Here is a 24,632-nt window from a genome sequence, read left to right on the forward strand (position 1 = left end):
TAATTCCAAATCCTTCTAGGGTTTTTCTGGATTCTTCCAGATTCTTCAAAAACTTTAATTTTCCTCTGATTTTTGCTAGAACTTCCCGGGTTATTCCAGAACCTTCTAAGTTTTTGGGCCCAAATGGGCTTTTTTAAGGCCCATTATCCTTCTTCCTTGGCTATATAAAGGTGGGGTGAGAGTTTTATTTCTTCACACCTCTCATTTCACCTCTCATTTCATTCTACAGCTTCTCCTCATCCCTAGCCTTTCCTTTCTCAAATCCCTCCTTTAGTTTTCCAACCTCTCCTTCAGGCTTTTTCTAGCTTTCTAATGGCTGACAAGAATTCTGAGAGGGCGGCCAAAATTGCCTCGGCTTCAAAACGAGGTAAGGATATCGAGATCCGCTCTTCATATATGTCTTTAATTGATATGATTAATTCTAGGGGGGATGAATATCCCTCCACTGCACATCTCGACTCTTTTAATCACTGTAATACTTGGCATAACATAGATTTCAATAAACTAAATGCTCGTTATAACGTCCCTCCTCCCTTTAGACTAGTTCCAGTCTCTGGTGGTGACCGTACTTGTCACTGGAGGCCTGATACTCTCTTCATCTACACCGACGCCCTTAATGCTGGGCTTAGGTTCCCTTTCCATCCTTTTATCCCTCATCTTTTGGCTGACTTACAAATTAACCCGTGTCAGCTTCCTCCAAACGCCTGGAGGAATATTCTATGTTTTATGGTTTGTTGTCTTAGGGAGGGCTTTCCTCTTTCTGTAGCCGTTTTTAGGAAAGTCTTTCAATGTTACAATAGTTCTTCCAATATTTGTGGCTGGGTTTATGTCAAACAAAGGCCCAAAAGCAAACATATTTTTAACAGCGCCTCTATTCCGGATAATAATCCAAATTGGAGGAATAGTTTCGTCGGGTTACGTTGGGAGAATGGCGATTGGGGCACGCTCTTTCGATCCTCCTTCGGGAAGGTCAGTGATGGTAGCCTCAAATCCATTCACTTAACTCCTGAAGAAACTATCATTTATAATGGGCTCACTCAGGATGATGGCACCACCACCAGCTGGACTCTTTTAGAAGAGTTTTCCCTGATTCATGTGGGACTATCCTCTGTTTCTCAACAGGGTATTTCTCTTCCCTTCTCAATTTTTCTTTCTTTCACGCATTATTAACATCACTTATTTTGTCTTTTGCTTTGTTTCAGCTGCTAAGGAGATTAACGAGGACAATGTCCCCTTGGTCGAGGAAACAGCTAGGATGAAGAAAGCTCGGTTAGCAGGCCTAGACACCAGAGGAAAGGCGACAGAGCCTATCTTCTTGAGAAAGCACAAGGAGCCTATGGGGGAGGCTTCAACTGAAGGAGCTGAGGGCCATAATGCTCCTATCACTGCTGCTGCCCCTGCTGCTGCTGCTACAGGCGCCTTTCAGCCTCTCTGGGGATTCCGCCGAGGGGATACCGTGGTTGGTTCCACGAAGCATGCTTGGGATTGGTCCTACCATAGCGTGACTCCAAAGGACTTTACTGATGTAGTGGCCACTCCTGACCTTGAGAGGATTAAGCTCATGGGAGCCCAATCTCTGGCTTCGGTATGCCTTCTCTTTTTTTAAACTTATTTCTCGTTCTTGTAGCACTTTCTTGCCTTACACTTTGTTAATTGTTTTGTTTCAGTCTAACGCCTACTTTCAAGGCGCTGTGAGGCAAGCCGAATCATGGAAGCGGGCTTCTGATAAGGCCGATAACGCCCTCAGGAGGCAGCAGAAGAAGTATGCTACCCTGGAGAAGAAGCTCAAGCGCAAGGAGGAAGAACTCGGAGAGTCTAACGCCGAGCTGGTGGTACTTCGGGCGGAGAAGGATAAAGCTATAGACAATTATCTGGACTCGGAGGAGTTTGCCCAATCCATGAGGATTAGGGATGATTCAGTCTTTCCCGAGTTTTTTAGGACTGGTTGGGACACGGCCCTTGGGACCGTGAACGAGGCTTGTCCTGATATTAACCCGGCGGACTACATCTGCCCTGACGATGAGGCCTTGCTACAGAGGTTTCGTACCCGAGTAGTCGTCTCGGATCATGTTCCTCAGGATCCACTTCTTCCTCCTCCCGAGTCCTCTTCCAGACCCGCTGAGGATGACAGTTCTTCCTCCTCCGAGACGACGGAGACATCTAGCGAGAGCGGAGAAGACGATGATATGGACGCCGAGGGCACCTCAGCTCCTTAGAGCTTTTTCAGCCCTGCGTGGCTTTTTTTATTTTCGAGACTTTATTTATCAAACTTTTGTAACATCTATCAGATCTATCTCATTTATCACCTTTTATGCTTTGCATCCATGCATTTGATTTTTATTTGTTAGGCCACAATCATGCTTTGAAGAACTTATGAATTTCATAAAATTGTCTGGGATTCGTCCCTTACACAAGTCTTAATAAATTTCGTAATAAAACTAAAACATATAAATCCTAAGCAAGCAAAGCTTCAAGGTGCTTTTCAACCTACTCGCCATCCTGACGAGTGAGAATCGTACTTCGACCATCTTACACGTAGTAAACCTTCAGGTTTTGTGCGTGCCAGGTTCTCGGGACTTCAAAACCATCCATAGTCTCCAGCTTGTAGGTTCCTCTACCCTGAACGCTCTTGACTCTATACGGCCCTTCCCAATTTGGGGCAAGCTTTCCTTTCTGTCCGACACCAGAAGCCTCTATTTTTCTCAAGACTAAGTCACCTTGTTTGAAAAACCTCTCTTTAACCCTTAGGTTGTAGTAGAATGAAGCCTTTTTCTGATATTCTACTATCTTTGCGTGTGCTTTATCTCGTACTTCATCAATTAAATCCAGGGCTAACTTCTGCCCTTCCTCATTTTCTTTTTCATCAAAAGCCTGAATCCTTGGAGAAGAATGTGATATCTCCACGGGAACTACCGCTTCCGCCCCATATGCCAACATGAAAGGAGTTGCATCTGTCGTGACTCTACAGGTAGTCCTATAAGCCCATAATATGGGAAGTATCTCATCTACCCAATTATTTCTCGACTTTTCGATCCTCTTCTTTAGTCCATCCAGGATTATCCGATTTGCTACTTCCGCTTGCCCATTGGCTTGCGGGTGAGCCACAGAGGTGAATCGTAACTCAATTTCATTTTCTTCACAATACTTCTTGAATTCCTCATTGTTGAATTGCGTTCCATTGTCAGTGACGAGGATACGGGGAATTCCATATCGGCACATAATGTTTTCCCACAGGAATTGTGCAACCTGCTTAGTTGTGATTTTGGCCAAAGGTTTGGCTTCGATCCACTTGGTGAAATAATCAATGGCTACAATCAGAAACTTCCTTTGTGCTGTGGCCATAGGAAAAGGCCCTAGAATATCCATCCCCCACATAGCAAAGGGAATAGGTGAGTTGATAGAGGTCAGCATCTCGGGGGGTTGTCTGGCGACTGGTGCATGCTTCTGACAACGATCACACTTCTTTACATATTCTTTGGCATCAGCCATCATTTCTGGCCAATAGAAGCCTAAACGAGTTATCTTATGAGCCAAGGCCCTGCCCCCCAAGTGTTGCCCACAAATGCCTTCATGCACTTCCTCAAGAGCCAATCGTGCCTCATCGGGCCTGAGACACCTCAAGTAAGGAACCACGAAAGATCTTTTATATAGAATCCCATCTATCAAAGAGTACCTTAGTGCTCGAACAGTTAACTTCCGTGCCTCAATTGTATCGCTTGGCAACCAACCGGTCTGAATGTGAGCCTTGATGGGATCAATCCATGACGTCCCCAAGCCTACGGGAGCCACAAGTTTAACATCTATACTTCGTGTCTTCAAAACACGGAAGTACACACTTCCTGAACTTTCTTCAATCTCAGATGAAGCAAACTTTGATAGCGCATCTGCTTTAGCATTTTCTTCCCTTGGAATGTGTTCAACATGGCATTCATTAAATTGGGTCATCACAGCCCTTACTAGGCGAACATACTTTGCCATCGTATCATCCCTTGCTTCAAATTCTCCCTTTACCTGGGATATGATCAACTTCGAGTCTCCACGGACCTTTAAGTTTTTGACTCTAAGTGTCCCAGCTAGACCAAGGCCAGCAATCAGGGCTTCATACTCTGCCTCATTGTTTGTGGTTGGGAAGTCTAGCTTCATGGCATACTCAATTAAGAATCCATCAGGGCTTTGCAAAACCAACCCTGCTCCACTGGAATTTGTTTTTGATGCTCCATCAAAATAGAGAACCCAATATTCTTTCTCCTTGTCCCCATTGTCGACTCCCTTGTCTTGAGGTGTGGTATCTTCCTGCCCCCCGACTTCTTGGTTGGGTATGGTACATTCCACCACGAAGTCAGCTAGTGCCTGAGCTTTTATGGCCATACGTGGCTTATACTTGAGATCGAACTCTCCCAACTCTATTGCCCACTTAATTAGTCTCCCACTTGCCTTGGGACTGTGAATGATATTTCTCAGTGGCTGATTTGTTAGCACTTCGATTTGGTGAGCTTGAAAGTAAGGACGCAGCTTTCTCGAAGCCATTACCAAGGCTAGAGCGAATTTCTCAATAGTTGAATAATTCAACTCAGCACCATGCAAGATTTTGCTGACATAGTATACGGGTTTCTGGACTTTCAGTTCCTCCTTAACCAACACCGCGCTCAAGGCGCTTTCTGAAACAGCCAAGTACAAGAATAAAACTTCACTCAAAACTGGCTTGGCCAATAACGGGGCCTGGCCCATATACTTCTTTAACTCTTCAAATGCCTTCTGATTTTCCTCACTCCATACAAAGTCTTTAATGTTCTTTAATGACTTGAAGAATGACAAGCACTTGTCTCCTGACTTGGAGATGAATCGTCCTAGCGCAGCAACCCTTCCTGTGAGTTTCTGAACATCCTTGACAGTTTTTGGGGGTTCCATGTCCAGGATTGCCTTTATTTTATCGGGGTTAGCCTCAATTCCCCTCTTTGAGACCATCAATCCCAAGAATTTTCCAGATCCTACTCCGAAAGCACACTTCGTGGGATTCAACATCATCTTGTGGTACCTCAGGACCTCAAAAGCTTCCCTCAAATGGGTTATATGATCAGTCTTTACTAGACTCTTGACTAGCATGTCATCAACATAGACTTCCATAGTCTTCCCAATAAGATCTTTAAAAATTTTATTCACCAACCTTTGATAGGTGGCTCCTGCATTCTTGAGACCAAACGCCATAACAAGATAACAATAAACACCAAAGTCAGTGATAAATGATACCTTTGGAATGTCATCCTTATGCATTTTGATCTGGTTGTATCCGCTAAATCCATCCATGAAACTCAGCATCTCATGTCCAGCGGTGGCATCAATCAAAGTATCAATTCTAGGCAGCGGAAAACAGTCTTTGGGACATGCATCATTCAGATCGGTGAAGTCTATACACATCCTCCACTTTCCATTAGCCTTCTTCACCATTACAGGGTTTGCTAACCACTCCGGAAATTGAATCTCCTCAATGAAACCAGCCTCTAAGAGCTTTTCCACTTCCTGCTTTATAGCCTCTTGTCTTTCCGGGGCAAAATTTCTTTTCTTTTGTTTTACTGTCTTCCGGCTTGGATCCACGTTTAACTTGTGGGTAATTAACCCCGGGTCTATGCCTGGCATATCAGCTGCTGACCATGCAAACACATCACTATTTTCTTGCAAAAATTTCACTAACTTCCCTCTAAGGGGCTCCTCTAATGTAGCTCCAATAAAAGTCATCCTCTCAGGATTCTTGGGATCTAAAGGAACCGAATCCAATTCTTCTGCTGGCCTTCCTCTATTCTCATCATTTTCTCGAACATCCATATCTTCAATAGGAAGAACCTGCCCCCCGACTCCATCTGCCCTCAAAGAGGCCACATAACAGCTTCTAGCCATTTTTTGATCTCCCCTCTCTTCTCCAATCCCGTTTCGGGTGGGAAACTTCATGACTGAATGGTAGGAAGAGGGGACTGCCTTGAAGGCATGTATCCCTGTTCTCCCCATGATAGCATTATAAGTTGAACTAGCCTTTACCACCACAAAATCCAGCATCTGCGTTGCTTGCCTTGGCTCCGTACCTATGGTGGTTGGTAATTTAATTATCCCTTCCACAGGACATTCTACTCCAGCAAATCCATATATCGGCATGTCGGTTGGTGTCAACTGGGAGTCGTTATACCCCATCCTTAGAAAGGTGTCGTGGAGCAAGATATCCACAGAAGCACCATTATCCACAAGGACCCTCTTAACCGGGCTATTTCCTATTATCGGCGTTATGACCAGCGGGTCGTCATGGGGAAACTTCACACCCTCTAGGTCGGAATCATCAAAAGCCAATGTTACTTCTGTCCTGGCCCTCTTCGGGGCTTCTCCAACAATATGCATAACCTCTCTAGTATATGCCTTTCTGGAATTTTTGGACAATCCAGCAGCAGTTGGACCTCCAAAGATCGTGTTTATCACAGGCCCTCGAGGTCTCGGCCCTCCATAAATGGTGTTTATAACTGGTCCTCTAGGTTGGGGATTCCGCCCCTGATCATCTTGGTCCCTCCTACGATCTTCAAAGTTCTTCCTTCCATTATTGTTTCTGTCTCCTCCATCTCCAGTATACTTGTTCAGCCTTCCTTTTCGAATCAAAAACTCAATTTCATCTTTCAACTGCCTACACTCATCGGTGTCATGACCAACATCTTTGTGAAACCTGCAATACTTGCCCTTATCTAGCTTGGCGGGATCAGCCTTCAAGGGCTTAGGCCAGCGAATATCTCTGTCTTTCTCAATCTCCATCAAAATCTGACTTCTGGGGGCATTCAGCTTAGCGTATTCAGTGAACTTTTGCCCAGGTCCTCCCTTCTTGGGGGTTGAATCAGGGTTTTGTTCAGTTCTAGGATACTTATCCTTAGCGATGTACTCCAAATCAGTTTTTCGTTTCTTGCCTCCAGTGGGCTCATTACTTACTACGGTCTTCCTCATACTCTCTTCAACCTTGATATACTTCCCTGCCCTCTCTTGGAGCTGCAACATGCTCTCAGGGGGTCGTTTGGCCAAAGACATCTTGAAAAACTCATCCCTAGTTCCTTGTTGCAGCGCTATCATGGCTACCTTATCATCAAGGTCTGGGACTTTTAAAGCCTCCTTTGTAAAACGATTTAGGTAATCTCTTAAGGATTCTTTAGCTCCCTGCACAAGACTCATAAGAGATGCTGAACTTTTCTCATGGACTCTTCCACTGATGAATTGCTTAATAAAAGCCTGACTTAATTCTCTGAACGATCCAATAGAGTTTGGGGGCAGGCGACTGTACCATCTTTGAGCCATACCCGACAGGGTTTGAGGGAAGGCCCGACACTTTATAGCATCATTCACGGGTTGCAGCAGCAGTGCATTAGAGAATGTCCTAACATGATTAGCGGGGTCTCCCGTGCCATCATAGGCTTTGATAGTGGGCATCTTAAATTTTCTTGAGATATGGGCATTCATTATCTCTTCTGTGAAGGGTGGAGTTGGATCATCAGGATCCCCAAGGGGAAGGAGATTGCTTGGATCAGTTCTTGGGACAGCAGCCCTTCTTCTTACCGGACCATCCAGGTCTATGATAGGAGGAGGATTTCTCCCCCTAGGAGGTATGTGGGGTCTGGTGGCTTGGTAAGCCTCCAAATCACGCCTCAGCCTTTGGATTTCAGCCTCATGAGCCCTGATCTTTTCCTGCACTTCTTGGGGATTCGCCCCTGGGGTGCTTTGGGGGCGTTGCCTTCCATCGGCCATTGGCTCTTTTCCAGGACGCCTCCTTCTCGGGGCCACTTCATCATCCGAAGATTCGGAGTCTCTCTCAGTGTATGGACCAGAAAATTCCCGATCCTCAGGGATAAGATCCAAACCTCGTATATAGGGGGGCGACCGCCCTCGTGCTTCGCTTCGCCCAGCATATCCACTTCCTCCAACCTCAGGGTGAAGGGGCATCCCATAAGGGGGGTTAGTAGTAACAATAGTTGAGTATTCATACCCGACGGGTCGAGAATTCACAGGTATATGTATTTGTTGAACTTGAGGATTCGTACCTTGAACAGTCGGGGGAGTTGTCCCTTGTGGCTGAGGATGAGTTGCCCCTGTCTGGGCTTCCCCCTGAGTAGATGCATAAGTTGAATGGGGAGGAACCTCCACGGTTGATGAAATCACCTGGGTTGTCCCTGATGGTGTTCCCTCCTCCAGAGTGCTGGTTGTTCTCCGTGTTCTCGCCATGGTTGTTGTTGCGTAATTCCCACAGACGGCGCCAAATGTTATGGATTAAAACTACTATATATTATTGCTGTATTTAATACTAAGGAACGTGAGCTCCAAGGCTCGATTTGACTGCTCTTGTGTTTCGTGACTCAATCTGCCTTAACAAGATGCCTACGTACCTTGCTGATTGCCAAGGATCAAGTCAAAAAACGTAGTTCTGATTTGTGGGGTGAGGCCCCTTATATAGATGCGGGAGTCCTTGAATTGGACTTGGTATAGGAGGCTTGGTGGATAAGCCTCTGAATTAGGATAGACTTAGGAGTCCTAGGAAGTAGGAAGTTGATTCCTTATCCTTTCAGGTCCCCTTGAGGCTAATCTCTAAGGATTTATATCCTCGTCGGGACTCTTTTCAACATCTGATTTCTCCCTTATTAATTAATTACGAAATTAATTAATAATTAGGGCTTTTTGGGCCTTTTTTATTCCACCAGGCCTAATCCGGTCCGTCAGACTTAACCTTTCTGGTCTGAATATTATACATCTTATTATTATTGGGCCTAGCAGCCCATTAATTATAAAATCAGGACTTATTTATCCCTATCACCCACCATTTTCTACATGTAGAGGAGAATAGTCGGATTTACTTGTCAACCGAACACTGGACTCCTAAGGAATGAACCGTCTTAGCGGAACTTCCGGGCCATTTGGGCCAATAAATAAGGCTGGGCCGGCGCCACTCGACCACTTACGCCACTCCTAGTTCAGATGAAATCCATGACTCTGAAATGTAAAGCTCGTTTCCCCTTTCCCCAAGTAGGAACTTGTTGATACGACTCCACCAAGAAGTCGCATCTAGTTGGAAAGAAAAACTCACCGATATTTCCCAGGCGATGCCTGTTAATGGATTAAGTTATTCCGAGAATTTTACTTCCCGATTATTGGGTAAGTAATCAAAAACTCTTTTATCAAAACAGTAACCTTGTTGCGAATATAAAAAATACATCACGGAGCCGGATCCCTCAAATTTTTGAGCGAGTATTTAAATCCCCTTCGAAAGGAAGATCTTAAATTTGAAAACGAGTTTTGGGATCCGCTCTAACTTTTAAAATCATTTTGAAGACTCGAAAATATTTTTAAGAATGTTTGGAGTAATGCTGATTTAATAAAATAAATCAGTCCCGATATATTAGAAAATATCTGAATATTATTAGTTAAATAATATTCCCATAAGGATAATCCTTATAAAAATAATCGAAGTAGAAGTTTTAAAACTCATAATTGAAATGAATAATAAATAACCAAAGATATACTTATACGAAAGTACGATCTTTATTTGAATAACTGAAAATAAGTTTGATTATCGAAACATTATTCTTTAATAAAATAAAGAATATTATTTAATAAATAAGTGGAGTCATAAGTCCTCAAATGAATATTCAAAATAATATTCATTAAATAAAATAAATGGAGTCTTAAGTCCTCGAATGAATATTCAAAATAATATTCATTAAATAAAATAAAGTTTTTGAATAAATCTTATTCGATTAATAGTTTTGAAAACTATATCTATATATATAAATATATATATATTATACTCGGGAACATCGACTCCCGGTTTAGAAATATGTTCACTTGGGTCCCCTATACTAAGGGTATACGCAACTACTGCTTATCTCTAGCATATGTATTATGCAACTTATAAGCAATTGAATCAACAATTAGATATCAAGATTACGAAACAGACATGCATATATACCATATCAGCATGCTCCAATATATCGCAAGATTTGCTAATAACATTCATGCACTTATCACAAGATAATGCATATACATATATACATCACAACAACAGTATAACGGGTAGAAAACTTGCCTGAGTGTTCCCGGATAGACTTAAGCTTAGAGTGGGTCCGATAACCTATGAACAACAACATAAGTCGAAATTAAACCCCGGTCGCTTAAGAAACTAGACTTTAACCAATTAGAGTCCTAACGTTCGCTTTCGCGCTTAACGATTCACTTAAGTCGTCCGAGTACCCTCGGCTCCACCATTTTTTATAAATTAACCATTAAGAATTTTAAAGCGATTCTTTCGCGAGTACTCTTCCAACTGCCTAATCCACTTTACATAATTGTTTCATACTCCAATTAGTCATTTAAGGACCTTAACCAAGGTTTCAAAGTAAGGCGAGGGGTAATGGTCCGTTCGCGAAATGCCGTTACTTAAAACGGTCATTTCTCCTAAACCGTACATCGGATTCAAGTGAACCACATATCAAAATGAAGCTCATAACATGAACTATCTAAACATGGCAATGGTCAGAATCTAACAGTGAGTGAACGGGTCCTGAAGTTAAGAACAAAAACAGTCTAAGGAAAATTGGGCATTACGACGGCTATAACTTAGCAATTCCCAATTTTTTACCCAATCAATTCAATATTAAACCACCACCAATCAACACCATTCCACCATCATTCAACCACAAATCAACCATACAACTAAACTTCATCCAAATCCTATTAAATCAGTCCATTACTTCATGTTTTATCCATCTTATTCAATCACAACAAGAGCTACTAACTATACTTAAGGTTCATTAACCACTAACCAAGATTTACAACCCAAACTCATTACAAATCCAATCAAACTCTAAATATACATGAATCATGCTCTCATGAACTATAATCAACAAAACCAAACCTAATACTCAAAGTAAAGCTAGGGTTTGGAGGGGTTATACCTTCCTTGGAGTGATTAGAGTAGCTAGGAAGCCTTAAGAAGCCTTGAGATAGCTTAGGAATGCTTGGATCTTAAAGGAAATCAAAGAAAATAAAGTTAGTAATCTTGAAAACACTATTCATCATCTTCTTCCTTGATTTATTGGAAGAGATTCATGAAGAATTGGAGGCTTAAACTTCTAGGATAGCCATAATTAGTCATAAAGAACCTTGGATAATTACCTTGTAATTTAACAAAGCTTGAATCTTGATTTCTGGAAATTTTCTCTTCTTTAGGATGAAGAAGCCGAGAGCACTTGTTCTCGGGAGACTTTTTACTTTGTGAAAGGCATATGGCATAGCCTATTTGTATATTCGAGGATTTAACTCAACTCAAATAAGAATGTAATAAGTAAATAGTGGATCTATCGTCAGAGAGATCTCACAGAGTAACATCTGTCAAAGGGTTAAGAAACATTATTCATCTACAGACTTGAAGACTTAATTCACTGGAAGAAGCTCAAGAAATTGATCAAGCCTCAGTGATATAAATCAAGATTGTGGATTTAATCAAGTGACAGAGATCTCGTCAGGGTATCAATTAATTACAAGGATTGAGTCTGAAGAAAATCAAGAGTATCAAGGTCAAGGCTTGAAGAAACGTCACGGAAGTTAGTCACTCATGAACCAGACAGTACATCGAGTGTCAACATTGAAGTGGTGGAATTGATTCATAATTGACAGTAATTTTCAGAAGATTTTCAGAAGAATGGTTGTTGCTCAAGATTAGTATTAATTCTCTATTAATTAATTAAATCAAATAATTTAATTAAGAAAATAAATTATATCTGCAAAGATTAATTTATTGATTAATTGAATTAATTGATTAATTAATTCAGAATTAATATTAAGGATTTTCAGAATTATTATTAGATTAAAATCTATTAATAATTCAGTAAGACAATTTGATTTGAACTACTATGACAATCGGTATGACAATTGATAGTCATACCGAAAGTCTTGCTAGTTCATTCTGATTGTCTTGCTAGCTATTGGGATTGTCTTGCTAGTTCAAGAGGATAGTCTCACCGAAAGTCCTACCAGTTCAAATGGATTGTCATACCAGTTCATTTGATTGTCTTGCCGAAAGTCTTGCTGAGTAAACTGGATTGTTCTGTTTACTTAAACAACAAAAACACAGCAGAAGATATTCATGCAATAATTCAACAGAAAACATAAGTCAAGAACACAGCAGAAAACAAAGGCACAACATTTTATTTTTCATCTGCTTTATTCAAGATCAAAATTCTAGATTGAAAAGTTAAATCCAATCCACTAGAATTATTTATCTTGTTCTTGTGTATCAATCTAGCGGATTAAAATCCCTAGAACTTAATCTCAAATCGCATTTAGCATTTGATCTTTTAATTGCAAAAATAGAAAAAGTTCATGTCGAATTTATTCTAGATTTGTAATAATTGATTTGAGATTAATCCCTTGTAACCGATACCGTAGTTGTAACACCTTTCAAGTTTAATAAAAGTTTTATTTAACTTGAATTTTGTTTCACATTTTTATTCCGCATTTTATTCGATTAAACGGTATTGTTTGCATTCAACCCCCCCTTCTACAAATAAATTGGGACCTAACACTTTGCTAAATGAGTTTGTGGTGGAAAATGGAAGTGAATGGGATATTTGGGTGATTAATTGGTTGAATAAAGTGAGTGGAGTGTGACTAACCATGACATCACCTTGGTGACTTCATCAATTACCACTTGTCATCACTTGGTGGTGGAAGCATCTTTTATGCTAATCCTTGCTTAGTTGCTTGATTATCATCCTTAATCCTTGCACTAATCTCTCTTGCATTACCTGTCGTTTAATTATTTTACGACTCGTTTATCGTTCGGTCTTACAAATCGTTTGAGGGATCATATCCGGGATCTTTTTACTTGGGTTCCCTAAACCTTTCTCAATATATTATATTTCTTTTATGATCCTCTCTTATAATCCTTGAATTAAAACAGGGATCTTCATCCTCTAACACCAGCAGTGGTGGGTATAAAACAGGGATGGTTGATCGAAGCACCATTCGATGCTTCAACTGCAATGAGTTGGGACACTTTGCCACAGAATGCAGGAAGCCAAAACAAGCAAGGAAGAACTCTTACGATTCTAATCAAAAGAGTAAATCTGAAAGGGCTTACCTGGCAAAGGGAAGAAGCTGGGATGATACTGACAGTGAAGATGAAGAAGTTGGGAATCTTGCTCTCATGGCTAGTGATGCAAGCACCTCATCGTCAAGAAAAGAGGTAAAATTTACTGATGCTGAATTAGTTTATCATCTAGGAGGTTCCTTAGATTGTGCTCATCGTGATAATGAATTGTTAAATCAACAAATCAAAGACCTTGAGAAAGAGGTCAATAAATTAAGACTTGTGCACATTAATCAAGATAAATTAAAAGAACAGGTGTCTTTTCTAGAGAATAGAGTTGACTGTTATAGACAACTTGAAACTATTCTCAAAGACAAGATCACTGGTCTTGAGGCTAAGGTTAAAGCTTACTTTAATTCTTGTTCGAAGTCCAAAGAGTTTTACAATAAGCAAGCTGTTAATCAAACATCTGGTATAGGTTATGATTACAATGCTGCTATTGGAAAATTAGGCATAAACTCCCCTCCTCATGTCTGTGCTAAAGGCAGGGAAGTACCACATGTGCTTAAGGGTGTTGATGAACCCCTCTATAAAGAATCAATTGCTGAACCTTTTGATGAGACCTCTTTTATTATTCAAGAAGAAATCCGTGCTGAAGATAATGCTAATGAGAAAGCTGTCTCCAAGTCAAGTGTGTCAAAAGTTCCAGTCAAGGTTGTGAAAGCAACTGAGACTAACTCAGACACACATGAGTTGGATAACATAAATGCCATGTCTACCATGCATAAGTTGCCTATTGTTAATCCTTCTCATAAAGCATGTGGTGTTCCTGATTGTATGTCTTGTGCTTTTAATCTGATGTTAGCTTATTTTAATGGTAAGCATGTTTCTAATGATAAGACTACTCCTCGTTAGCATGTGAATAATAGAAAGAATGATAGGTCTAAGACTGCTAGTCCTCCTAAAGCTAGAAAGGAGACATTTGTGCCTAAGCCTAAACAGAAATTTTTCAAGGCTGTTCACAAGGTCAAATGTTCAGTCATTGAGAACGTTGAGAATATTAAAATTAAGAATGTTGTTTTGCCTGATAAAGGCCAATTTTACAAGTATGCCGGACCCAGCCAAGCTTGGGTTCCGAAGAAGGTCTAATCCATTTGTATTGCAGGGCATTAAACAGGTACAACTGGTAGTGTGGATTCTTGACAGCGGATCGTCAAGACATATGACCGGAGATAGAGCCCTGCTATCAAATGTGGTTGAGAAAGCTGGCCCAGTGGTTACCTTTGAAGATAACAGCAAAGGTTTAACGGAGGGATATGGCTGTTTGCTAGCTGGAAATGTTATCATTGAAAATGTGTATGTTGTGCAAGGACTTGAACACAATCTGCTTAGTGTTAGTCAGTTCTGTGACAACGGCTACAATGTTTTATTCGACAAGCTGAAGTGTCAGATTCTGCACAAGAAAAGTGAAAAACCCTCCTTAATGGGAATCCGGAAAGGAAATCTGTTCGTAGCTAACATGAACTCTGGAAGCAATCCTGAAGTCAATTGCTTCTATGCAAAGGCATCGTCAGATGAGAGTTGGCTATGGCACAAGAGACTTTCTCATCTCAATTTCAAAACAATGAATTCTCTTGTAAAAAGAGAATTGGTAAGAGGTCTGCCTCAGCTGGAATTCTGTCCAGAAGGACTATGTGAGGCTTGCCAGAAAGGAAAGTCAAAGAAAGCAAGTCACAGAGGCACTGACACATCTTCCATAACTGGTGTTCTGCAATTATTGCACATGGATTTATTCGGACCAGTTAATGTCCTTTCGATGTCAAAGAAGTGTTACTGTCTTGTGATAGTTGATGACTATTCCAAGTATACGTGGGTTTTATTTCTTCACTCTAAGGATGAAACACCACAAGTTGTGATTGATCATATCAAGATGATTGAGTTAGACTCTAACGTCCCTATTAGAGCAATAAGGTCAGATAATGGGACAGAATTCAAGAATGCACTTCTCAATGAATTCTGTACAGACAGAGGGATTACCAGACAATTTTCAGCTCCTAGAACCCCTCAACAAAATGGAGTGGTAGAAAGGAAGAATCGTACATTGATTGAAGCTGCAAGAACGATGTTAAGTGAATCCGGTCTTCCAATGTACTTTTGGGCTGAAGCTGTCAATACTGCATGTTATACTCAGAATCGAACTCTAATCAACAAAGACTTCATGAAAACTCCTTATGAGATTTTGAATGAACAGAAACCTTCTATCAAATACTTTCATGTATTTGGTGCCAGATGCTTCGTGCTCAAGGATGGAGATGAGCGTCGTGGTAAATTCGAGGCAAAGGCATATGAGGGTATTTTTGTTGGATATGGAAGAAGACCATACAGAGTGTATATCATTGATCAACACAAAGTAACTGAAAGTGTCAATGTTACATTTGATGACACTAAACTCCCTAGTATCCAAACTGAAGATCCTTCTGAGAAACTGAAGTTTGGTGATATGTCAGATTCAGAATCAGAACATGGTCAAGAACCTGAGGTTGTTGATGGTGAAGAACCTGTTAATCTTGATGATACTCAAGGTAATAGTGATGGAAACTTTGGCAACAATGGAGATACCACTGCTACTGATGGAGAATCTTCAAGTCAACATGGCAACAACTCAGGGGGAGATGCTGAAGGATCATCTAGTAGGACACAACATCACAATGAATTTCAAGGCGAATCATCAAGATCAAATCTTCCAAGACAGACTGTCTGGAATAAAGCTCACCCTTTTGAGTTGATTATTGGTGATCCAGATGTTGGAGTCAGAACTAGACGTGCTACTCAAAATGAGTGTCTGTTTTCAGGATTTCTTTCTGAGATGGAACCTAAGAAGATTAAAGAAGCACTAACTGATCCAGATTGGGTGATTGCTATGCAAGATGAGCTCAATCAGTTTGAAAGTCAACAAGTCTGGAAACTAGTACCTAGACCTACACACAAGAAAGCTGTTGGTACTAGGTGGGTATTCAGGAATAAACTAGATGAAGATGGTGTGGTTACAAGAAACAAGGCAAGACTGGTAGCAAAAGGGTATTCTCAAGCTGAAGGCATTGATTATGATGAAACCTATGCTCCAGTGGCTAGACTTGAGGCCATCAGGATATTTCTGGCATTCGCAGCATTCTCAAACTTTAAAGTTTATCAAATGGATGTCAAGAGCGCCTTTCTGAATGGAAAGTTGGATGAAGAGGTATATGTAGAGCAACCTCCTGGTTTTGAAGATCCAGATTATTTGGATTTTGTCTTCTTTCTTTTCAAGGCTATCTATGGGCTAAAACAGTCTCCAAGAAAATGGTATGACACTCTCTCTGAATTTCTTATTGAAAATAGCTTTATTAGAGGTGTCATAGACAAAACTCTCTTTTCTAAAAAACATAAGAATGATACTATATTAGTCCAAGTCTATGTGGATGATATAATATTTGGGTCTACTAATGATAATCTCTGTAAGAGATTTGCTAAGTTAATGCACAGCAAGTTTGAAATGAGCATGATGGGTGAGCTGAAGTTCTTTCTTGGATTACAAGTAAATCAAAGGTTAGATGGAACATTTATTTGTCAATCCAAGTATCTCAAGGAACTCCTCAAAAAGTACAATCTAGAGGATTCTGTATCAGCAAGGACTCCATCAACTACAGCTGTCAAGCTTGGACCATGTGAAAACTCCATTAAGGTAGATGTCACAAGCTACAGAGGTATGATTGGCTCGTTACTCTATCTTACTGCAAGTAGACCAGATATTATGTATGCTACATGCTTATGTGTAAGGTTCCAAGCGGATCCTAAAGATATTCATCTCGTTGCTGTTAAACGAATCTTAAGATATCTTAAGGGAACACCAAATCTAGGTATTTGGTACCCTAAAGAATCTGGTTTTAACCTTGTTGGATATACAGATTCAGATTACGCAGGAAGTGTTGTTGATAGGAAAAGCACCTCAGGAAGTTGTCAATTCCTAGGAAGCAGGCTAGTCTCATGGTACAGCAAGAAACAGCAAACAGTTTCCAACTCAACGGCCGAGGCTGAATATATTGCTGCTGGAAGCTGCTGTGCTCAGATCTTGTGGATTAGGAACCAGCTACGAGACTATGGCTCTGTATTGAACAAAATTCCTATTTTATGTGACAATACAAGTGCAATAGCCATCACCAACAACCCTGTGCAGCACTCGAGGACAAAGCACATTGACATCAGGTATCATTTTATTAGAGAGCACGTCATGAATGGTACTGTTGAACTATTCTTTGTTCCAACAGAAGAACAAATAGCAGATATTTTCACTAAACCACTTGATGAATCCACATTTACCAGATTAGTTGGTAAATTGGGCATGTTGAATAGTTTTAGTGATTAATTTAGTTAATATCTGAGATATGTTCTTGAATGAATTTACAAATGAATTTTTCATAAATGAAAAATTCATTTGCAAATTTGTTTTATCATTCTATCATATGTCTTGCTTATTTCTATGGAATTTTTATTATCTTATCTGTTTTATTTACTGGACTTGTTAACTTCAAATATCTCAGAATATTATATTTTCTCTAAAAATATTTTTCTATGAATTTTGTTTGCTAAAATTCAACAGAAATCTATTTTTGAAATAAAAATAATTAATTCTGAAATATTGTCTTTGTTTTTGTAAATATTTTCTGAATTTCTACTATTTATATAAGACTTTATTTCAGTTTTCCATATTTTCTGTACATATTTGATTGTCTTTCTACTAAAATGACAATCGGCAAGAGAATTAAAATTGTCTTGCTGAAAATCATTTCAGTACTTACATATATACATATTAATTCTGTTTGTAAACGTTTTATTTCCAGAATGACAATCGGCAAGATAATTGAAATTGTCTTGCTAAAAGTCATTTCAGTATATAATTGTCATTTTAGTGTTTTTCAGTATAGTTTTATACTGGCAAGACAATCGGTATGACTATCAATTGTCTTGCCAGTTATAAACATTATATATATATATTTTCTTTTATTTTATACTGGTATGACAATCGGTATGACTATCAGATTGTCATACCAGTTATATTTATTTTTTTCTTTTTCTGTTTTTAAGCTGGTATGACAATCGGTATGACAATCGGTATGACAATCCCGGATTGTCATACCAGTTATACTACTTAATCATTTTAGTGGCTGTTTTAATCTTCATCAGTTCATTTTCTTTCAAAATTTCAACATTCTTCTTCTTATTTTCTCTCTCTCTCTATCTCTATTCGATCAAATTCAACTGCCATTGTTATTTTTCTTGCTCGAATTTTTACTCAGCACACTCTTCTGATATATACATACACTTGTATACATACAGGAGTGAAGTGCTGCCCAAATTTTTTTTTATTTCAGTTATTTCTCTCAATCATTTTTTCCCCAAAACAATCTGTTTGTTTTTGTGTTTGTTGAATTTGGGTAGTTTTAATTTTAATTTCAATTTCTGTTTTGTGTCTTTTGGTTTTTCAAATCTGTGTTTGTGAGTTAGGAATTTTAACGAGATACATTCCTGTCTAAATTTTTCGATTATAATTAATTTAATTCGAATTATTAAATTAATTTAATTAATTCGAATTTTCTTAATATTATTCTTAAAATTCTGAAAGTGTGTGTCTTATTATTATTTTAAATGGCTCTCAATTTCCAAATTGTCGCGCATAATCAGGTTGGTTATTTTAATCCGGAAAAATGTGATGTGGAAAAATTTAAGCCTTGGATTAGATTTTTAAATGACCATTCGATTGTTAGCTCTGCTATTAAATCAAATGTGATTTTAAATGTCGATCTGCTTAAACTGATTTGCACAACCTCTACTGTGGCCGATGATTCAAAATCTTTTTCATTCACCGTGGCAAACACACAGTATGTGGTTGATGAAATAGTAGTCAATCAAGCGTTAAATTTTCCATTGGACAATTTCTGTAATTTACCCTCTGAAAATGATATCACAAACTTTTTCCATGCTATTCACTATCAGGGGGTGATCAATTTAACCAAACTTTCAAAATCCAATTTGGTGTCTGAATGGGATATTTTCTTCGATACACTTTCTAAAGTGTTTGCCAACTGCACTAAATCCAACTTTCACAACATCACTTCCACTCTGCAGTATATTGGTCTTGCGGTTGTTTTCAATCAAAGGATCAATTTTGGCAAACTACTTTTTCCCATTCTCTTGAGATGTCTCACTACTGCTTCACGTGATCATTCTACAAATCGTAGGGTATCATGTTACTATGCTCGTTTTCTCATGCTTATAGCAGATCATCTTCTCACACCTGAACACAAAGCCCTTTTTGCTAACTCTGCAGTAACCGAACCCCCTCCAGTAAGCAAAAAGATTTACACCCGCCAAGACACAACCTTTAAATTCATGCAAGTTCCAGTACTTGTATCTGCTTTCATGGCCACTTATATTCCTTTACCTATTTTCAATCTTCCCGGTCATGAACAGCAACCTCAACCTCCAGTGGTTCAAGCCACCCAGGCTCCTCCAACATCAGATGCTCTTTCTTTACAGGTAGTAATTCCTCACTCTCACTCCATTCCTACTTCTGTTGAAAGACCCCCAGTGGTTGATAGGGCTGACCATGAAGTTGTAGAACCACAGCTTCAATCCCAGGTCATAGAGCCAAACACAGAGTCACATTCTATCTCAACCTCTCCCCCATTGTCTAAAATGTTACCCAGAAGATTAATAGGAAGTAGTGCATTGTTAAATGTGAGTGAACCCTCAGCTCTGCCTCCTCCAAAGAAAAGAAGAACTTATACTGAGGCATCTGAAAGCCCATCCTTGTCCTCCCAACAGGACATGGACTTTGAAATGGCCAATGAACAGTTACTAGAGACATTCTCTCAACAGGATGAATCTATTGAAATTCACCATAGGGCCATGGCATCTTGTACTGAGTCAAGCACAATTCCATTACTCACAATGGAACCATACATACCCACAGATGATACTCAGGACACAGAGCGAGGAGTGCACATAGAGTCTGTTACAGTGCCTGCCATAGTTACAGCAGAAGAGCAGTCACATGCTTCTGAGGGAAAATCTGACTCTCAGCGACGCTTAATAGAGTCATTTTCTCCCCTCCCAGATCAAACACCTCTGGCTCCCTCACGGGATTCTCCACTCGCAGATTTATCTGGAGAAAGTGGAGGGCAACTCGGTCAATCTATCCCTGAAGCAATTCAGACATCTATTTCACATGAAATGATAGGTTTGACTGAGGATCGGGACTCGCGAATTCCCATTGCACCACCACTGACCTCTCTTGAAGAGGCTAGGGTGATTTTAACTGCAGGTACAGAAGAACAGCAACAGGAAGACTCCTCACGAGCAATTATATTGAGAGAAACACAAGCACGTGAGGTGAGTGAACCAAACGCGAGTGAAATTCAGGTGAGAGCACACACAGACACTGATACTGTAAACCTGTTAGCTCAAATTGCTGCTCTAAAAGAAGAACTTGCTAAAAGCCAAGCTGACGCTCAAGCATTCAAAGCACAAGTGGTTGAACGGTCTTCTTCTTCCACCTCTGTCAACAATCAGCTGGCACTCATAAGGAATGATATCTCAGATCTCAAGAACACTGTCACACCAAAGCTTAATTCCATTCAGAAAACTCCAACTTTATCAGCTGATGACATTTCTGACTTCTGCTCTCTACATACAAGGATGACTTCTCTTGAAGATTTGGTTGAAATGAATCATTCACTGGATTCCTCTAGATTTCTGAAGATAGAGACAGGTATGGAACATCTGAATGAAGGGATGAAGCACCTGTACTACATGATCAAAAATTCTCACTGTCCCAATGAAGAACAAAGGACTTACTTTGAAGGGCCGTCTGGTGGAGGCTCAGGCTCGGGAGGTGATGGAGGTCATGGAGGATCTAAGGGAAAGTCAGTAGAGGATCCCTCAACTAAGGGGGAGAAGAAAGGGAGTAGTGGAAAGGGGAAAGAAAAAGATACCTCTGCTGGGGACAAAGGAAAGGCTGATGATGTCTATTACAGTGGAGAACAGGATGACTTTGACATTTTTGACATTCCCACTGAACCAGTCTTGGAAGATAAAGATGGTTTATTTGAAGCTGAAGAGGAAAATGATTTTGGAGAATGGGAAGAGGAAGTTACAGTGGATCCTATCTTTGAGAAAGAGTTTCAGCAGCAGCAGTCAGAGATGAAAAGAAAAGAAGCTGAACTCAAAAAGGTCTCCCAGATCATTGACATGAGGAAAGACATACAAAGAACATAAACTCTTCAAAAGCAACGTCTTTATGACATTAAGGCTCAAGAAAGGAGAAGAGATGTCAGACTGAAGATTGGTGAAAAATGGGATGAAGCTAGGAGAGTACTTGATATGCCTCAGCTGAGCACTAACAATGATAGACAGTTCCTACATCTTCTTGACAAGCTGGAAATCTCAAATCCTAACAATGACATGTACATGAATGCTATCAAGACTAAAGTCTCAAGGATCACAGCTGCTTTTGATAGATCCCTAAATGAGATGAGCATTTTTTATATTGTCAAAATGAAGGATCTTTCAAGGTGTCACTTCATCTGTTTGAGAATCGTTCTTTGTCAGAGATTTGGGTTCTTCTCAATAAGGTAAAAAGAAGCTCAGAATTGAATGAAGTTCTTCGAGAAAGGCTTAAAGAGTTTGCCAGCAGGGCTAGTCCTCAAGTGGTCAACAATCCTCATCAGGTGAGATTCTTTAAGTCTGATTGTCTTCAAATCTGTCAGCTAGATGTACAATCTCTTAAAGACTACTCAGCTAAGCATCTGGTCTGGATGGAACATCATTTAAGAACTGCTGGATACTCATCCATGTTGAAGACTCAAGCTGCTGATTTGATTCAAGTTTATTGTGAAAAGAATATTAAAAGGTACAATCAGATCAAGAATAAGCTGAAGTCAGTTGGAGTTCAACCAGTCAGACCAGCAAGCTTCACTTCAGAAAAGGATCGTGTCTTTGACAAAGAGTTGCTTCAAGATTTAGAAGAAGGTGAAGTCAGAAGAGAAGACAACTGAAGTCAATTAGCTCAAAACTCAATGTAATATGATTAGAGCTTTATGAATCAAGATAGTCTAATGTAGTTATATGTTCAGGCTAGAGGAACATCTATCTTGTATTCACTTGTAAATTTCTTTTGGAATCTGGAAAATGTTAAATATAATCCAGAACTTTTCTGCTATTTACTTTGCATTACTGTTTATATCTTTTTCTTATTTGTTAGTTGAGTTATCCTCTAGGTATTTGTTGTTATTGTCTAACAAGCAAATAGGGGGAGATTGAAAGGCATATGGCATAGCCTATTTGTATATTCGAGGATTTAACTCAACTCAAATAAGAATGTAATAAGTAAATAGTGGATCTATCGTCAGAGAGATCTCACAGAGTAACATCTGTCAAAGGGTTAAGAAACATTATTCATCTACAGACTTGAAGACTTAATTCACTGGAAGAAGCTCAAGAAATTGATCAAGCCTCAGTGATATAAATCAAGATTGTGGATTTAATCAAGTGACAGAGATCTCGTCAGGGTATCAATTAATTACAAGGATTGAGTCTGAAGAAAATCAAGAGTATCAAGGTCAAGGCTTGAAGAAACGTCACGGAAGTTAGTCACTCATGAACCAGACAGTACATCGAGTGTCAACATTGAAGTGGTGGAATTGATTCATAATTGACAGTAATTTTCAGAAGATTTTCAGAAGAATGGTTGCTGCTCAAGATTAGTATTAATTCTCTATTAATTAATTAAATCAAATAATTTAATTAAGAAAATAAATTATATCTGCAAAGATTAATTTATTGATTAATTGAATTAATTGATTAATTAATTCAGAATTAATATTAAGGATTTTCAGAATTATTATTAGATTAAAATCTATTAATAATTCAGTAAGACAATTTGATTTGAACTACTATGACAATCGGTATGACAATTGATAGTTATACCGAAAGTCTTGCTAGTTCATTCTGATTGTCTTGCTAGCTATTGGGATTGTCTTGCTAGTTCAAGAGGATAGTCTCACCGAAAGTCCTACCAGTTCAAATGGATTGTCATACCAGTTCATTTGATTGTCTTGCCGAAAGTCTTGCTGAGTAAACTGGATTGTTCTGTTTACTTAAACAACAAAAACACAACAGAAGATATTCATGCAATAATTCAACAGAAAACATAAGTCAAGAACACAGTAGAAAACAAAGGCACAATATTTTATTTTTCATCTGCTTTATTCAAGATCAAAATTCTAGATTGAAAAGTTAAATCCAATCCACTAGAATTATTTATCTTGTTCTTGTGTATCAATCTAGCGGATTAAAATCCCTAGAACTTAATCTCAAATCGCATTTAGCATTTGATCTTTTAATTGCAAAAATAGAAAAAGTTCATGTCGAATTTATTCTAGATTTGTAATAATTGATTTGAGATTAATCCCTTGTAACCGATACCGTAGTTGTAACACCTTTCAAGTTTAATAAAAGTTTTATTTAACTTGAATTTTGTTTCACATTTTTATTCCGCATTTTATTCGATTAAACGGTATTGTTTGCATTCAACCCCCCCTTCTACAAACAAATTGGGACCTAACACTTTGCTAAATGAGTTTGTGGTGGAAAATGGAAGTGAATGGGATATTTGGGTGATTAATTGGTTGAATAAAGTGAGTGGAGTGTGACTAACCATGACATCACCTTGGTGACTTCATCAATTACCACTTGTCATCACTTGGTGGTGGAAGCATCTTTTATGCTAATCCTTGCTTAGTTTCTTGATTATCATCCTTAATCCTTGTACTAATCTCTCTTGCATTACCTGTCGTTTAATTATTTTACGACTCGTTTATCGTTCGGTCTTACAAATCGTTTGAGGGATCATATCCGGGATCTTTTTACTTGGGTTCCCTAAACCTTTCTCAATATATTATATTCCTTTTATGATCCTCTCTTATAATCCTTGAATTAAAATCCTTTTAATCATGTTACCTTATACTCAATTCTTTCGGTATCTGGTGGATTTTCGGAAAAAATCAAAGTGTTCGAATTTGGATTCTGACGATCTTTACATACACTTATTTACTTTATGGAATACTAATACGATCTTAGAATTTCCATAACAGTACTCCTATATATCATGGTCTGATGATTTTCCTTAATCAGCATCATTAGCAAAAGTTACTATTCATTAGGGTTTCAAAAATTCCAAAAATTGGGGTTATTACACTTTTTCTGTAAACAGTATCAAGCCTGAGAATTCTATCTAGAAGAAGATCAAGAAGATCATGCCTAAGAAGAATTATGAAGAAGCCTGGAGTTGAATAAATTTGTTTTGCGAAAAATATTATAATTCAATATCTCTACAAGTCACAGATAAAATGTTATAGAGAAGTCATTCGAGAACTCCAGAATGACTATCGAGAAGTCAGAATAAGGCTACTATAGAACTCAGAGATATCGACAAGCCAAATTG

At 39.1% G+C, this 24,632-nt stretch overlaps 1 protein-coding gene across 1 annotated transcript in view; it reads left to right on the forward strand.

Annotated features, from left to right (window-relative positions):
• The first annotated feature begins 323 nt into the window (after positions 1-323).
• The window catches only part of LOC141686106 (uncharacterized), a 110,116-nt gene continuing 85,807 nt past the window's right edge, over positions 324-24,632 (forward strand). The window contains exons 1-2 of the mRNA XM_074491163.1: positions 324-1,585; positions 1,668-2,130. Of these exons, the coding sequence (XP_074347264.1) occupies positions 1,094-1,585; positions 1,668-2,130 (955 nt within the window). The 5' untranslated portion in view covers positions 324-1,093. The remainder of the gene's footprint in view (positions 1,586-1,667; positions 2,131-24,632) is intronic.

This window comes from Apium graveolens, chromosome 9, assembly GCF_009905375.1.
Source record: "Apium graveolens cultivar Ventura chromosome 9, ASM990537v1, whole genome shotgun sequence".
NCBI lineage: Eukaryota > Viridiplantae > Streptophyta > Magnoliopsida > Apiales > Apiaceae > Apium > Apium graveolens.